This window comes from Calidris pugnax, unplaced genomic scaffold (genome assembly GCF_001431845.1).
Source record: "Calidris pugnax isolate Ruff unplaced genomic scaffold, ASM143184v1 scaffold215, whole genome shotgun sequence".
Lineage (NCBI taxonomy): Eukaryota > Metazoa > Chordata > Aves > Charadriiformes > Scolopacidae > Calidris > Calidris pugnax.
The window spans coordinates 255452-258239 of NW_015090997.1; the positions used below are offsets into that span (position 1 = coordinate 255452).

General features: G+C 43.7%; 1 protein-coding gene across 1 annotated transcript; it reads left to right on the forward strand.

Annotated features, from left to right (window-relative positions):
* Positions 1 to 246: 246 nt before the first annotated feature.
* Positions 247 to 2380, forward strand: LOC106895786 (probable carboxypeptidase PM20D1). Its single transcript, XM_014955403.1, has 3 exons — positions 247 to 307; positions 719 to 818; positions 1645 to 2380. The coding sequence occupies exons 1-3, from the start codon at positions 247 to 249 to the stop codon at positions 1772 to 1774; spliced, it is 291 nt and encodes a 96-aa protein (XP_014810889.1). The 3' UTR covers positions 1775 to 2380.
* Positions 2381 to 2788: the final 408 nt, after the last annotated feature.

Consider the following 2788-nt stretch of genomic DNA (forward strand, 5'->3'; position numbering starts at 1 on the left):
GTCCCAGGTAACAGCAAACACATGATGATTATTGTTTCCTCTCCAGCTTCCACCCTGCTTTTCTCTCCCCCGTCCTCCAATATTGACTTGTTTCCATTTTCTGTGTACTTCTCCACCCCAGCTGTTAACTACTGGAAACAGCTGGTTTTTCCTCTTTTTATTCCGTTCCCTCTTTATGTTTTAAAAGTTTTAATGTTGTTTTTTAGTAGTGGAAGTAAAAAAGCAAACAGGAAACTGACGGAAACAATGAGCCTTGAATTTGACTCTCTGAACATACAAAGGAATCTCTTCAGGGAAGAAAGGAATTGTGAGGGAGAGTAGGAGGTCTTCTTGCTTTAGCTCTTCTTTTATTGTTTCCATGGCTGGCAAAGCCATTCCTGCTTTTCTGTATTGTTCCTCATGATCCCAGCCCCTTTCCTTTCTCGCAGCTCCTTCCTAGTGCTGTACTGTTTGTTGGAGTGCAGTTGGAAGCTTAAACTTCAGTGGAGGCTGAGTAGCATGACTGGTCTTAGAATGATTGGATTGTACGTTCAGCTCCTCCTGTTTGTGAAGGAGAGACTGTTCTTCCAGGATGTACCAATAAACTGTTTCCAGTGATTTTGGTGTAGCTGGGGGTTACATAGAACTCTTATCAGATGCCTTTCCTTTCTCCTGGAAAAAGTGTCGGTCATTAAAACTGCTGCTCTCGTGCATAGTAATCCTGAGGTTTGTTTTCCAGGCACGTGTGTTGGAAACACAGACAGCAGGCACTTCACTAACGTCACAAACGCCATTTATCGATTTAACCCCCTGCTCTTGAAATCAGAGGATCTTCCCAGGTACCGTGTGCTGTCTGCGTGTGGGCAGCTCTTTGGGGTGGGGACTAGTGAAAGAGAAAATCAATCTGTGTTAGGCAGAAGAAGGAAACCCAGCCTTGTATACCTTGGCGTGGTGGTGCCTCACTTTCTGTTAGGCCACCCATTTCCTGCAGATTTGGGTGCTGCACAAACAGGGGGTGGTAATTGCACTGGGAGAGTGTTAGGCTTTTCTCTTCTTTACTTGAAGCACAGACAAGACCTTGTTTAGGTGCCCCATTCAGTAGCACAGCAATGCTGGGAAGCTGATTGGAGCCTTCAAATAGCACAGCAGTGGGAAAGGTGGTGTTCTGGTAGTCAGCCTTGTTTCAGAGATTTATCTGTATGTGTGGGCACACGCCACTCTGAATTTATTTGCTCCTTAAAGCTGGAAGCTAGGTTTCCTGGAGAAAGTGATAACATGATAACAGAAAACGCTATTGTGTGAGGGATTGTTTGTTTAGTACTAGATTTGTCATTTTATTGAAGTGCAGATGGTACAGGAGTAAAGTGTTCTCAGGAGTAGAGTGTACAGTACAGTGATAGAAATGACCAAGAAATGGGCAGAGAGCTGGAATACTATTTTTTTTTCTTTTCCACATACACCATTAACTTAGTTACTGTGCTCCGAGTCTTAGAATCAGTAAATTTGGCTGGCCTGAGGGGCAGACGTTGCCGACAGTGTGGTATTTGGTGTACATTGCTGTGTTTTTACATTGTGCATTGCTTTATGAAGTGAGAGGCAAGTGCTGGGTGTATGCAGGAAAGTCACAAATGCACACTGAAATGAGAAACTTTCTTTTTCTTCCAGGATCCATGGGCTGAATGAGAGAATCTCAGTTGAGAATTATGAGAAACAGGTCGAGTTCCTCTTCCAGCTGATGAAGAACTGCGATACGGAGAAGCTGCCGGAGCCTCACGCCAACTCCCACGAGCTGTGAGAAATACACCTGAGAAGAGCAGCTACTCAGGTGGACTCTGGGATGGCAGGGGATGGGCTATAGCATCCAGTTTGGCTTTTGTATATTGTGGTTTACATACAGATGGAAAAACTGCTGGTTGCTGCTTGAGGCAAATGTAGGGTTTGCTGGAAAGTGATAAGAACCTGGACAAAACACAACGAATAACGCTGGTTTCTCTTCCTCCCTGGTCTGACATGCAGCCGTTAGTCTGATGGTATTAATTTTTTCAGTGCTTTCTTTAAGCCTCTGAAATTGGTAGTCACTTAAAAATTCTAAGCTATAATCAGCAGTCACTTGCCTATCAGTAAAAGAGGGGAATTGTCCTGTGTGTGCTTTTGACAAACTCATTTTATACAGTTGATTGATTTTTCATAAATGATGTGTCTTGTCAAAAGCCCACGTGAAAGATTTGTGTCGTGGTGTAGGTTTCATGTAATTGGTAGAATGACACTAAGAGTTTGTGGCACTGCTGCTCAGTCTGGGCTCCTCCCTGGGTGATGGTCTCAACCAGCATCAACAGGGCTCTCAACCAGGGGCGGTGATAACTTGGTACTGCTGAGTTCTCCCATGCATGCACTGATTTCTGACTCTTGGGTGGTGATAACTTGGTACTGCTGAGTTCTCCCATGCATGCACTGATTTCTGACTGTTTTAAAATACTGAGCTCCAGAAGTTCTAGCTATGTTGCTTTAACTGATGTTCCCTTCGTCTCAGAGGTGCTGAAAACTTTTCTTCCTGTCTTTCCAGTGTCTCTTTGGTTATTTTTTCTGTCTCTCACTCTTTGGTATGGCCCAGGGTATGTTTTAGTGTCTCTTTTTTTTTAATGTGTCTCACTCTTTGGTATGGCCCAGGGTATGTTGTGCAGTGGGCTGTCAGAATAAGGAATTGCAGTTTTAAATAAGAAACTAAATTGGTGTTTTCTGCTCATACGTTTTCTCTTATCACTGAGTTGGTCTCTGTAGTGTGTGTTCTCTTTTGCTCCTCTGAGAACTT

Bases quoted from the DNA above. Each gene is read 5' to 3' on its own strand.
- LOC106895786 (XM_014955403.1), top strand. From the start codon at position 247: ATGAGCCTTGAATTTGACTCTCTGAACATACAAAGGAATCTCTTCAGG. The intron at 308-718 runs GTGAGGGAGAGT...TTTGTTTTCCAG, and splicing joins CTTCAGGGAAGAAAGGAATT to GCACGTGTGTTGGAAACACA. The intron at 819-1,644 runs GTACCGTGTGCT...TTTTTCTTCCAG, and splicing joins AAATCAGAGGATCTTCCCAG to GATCCATGGGCTGAATGAGA.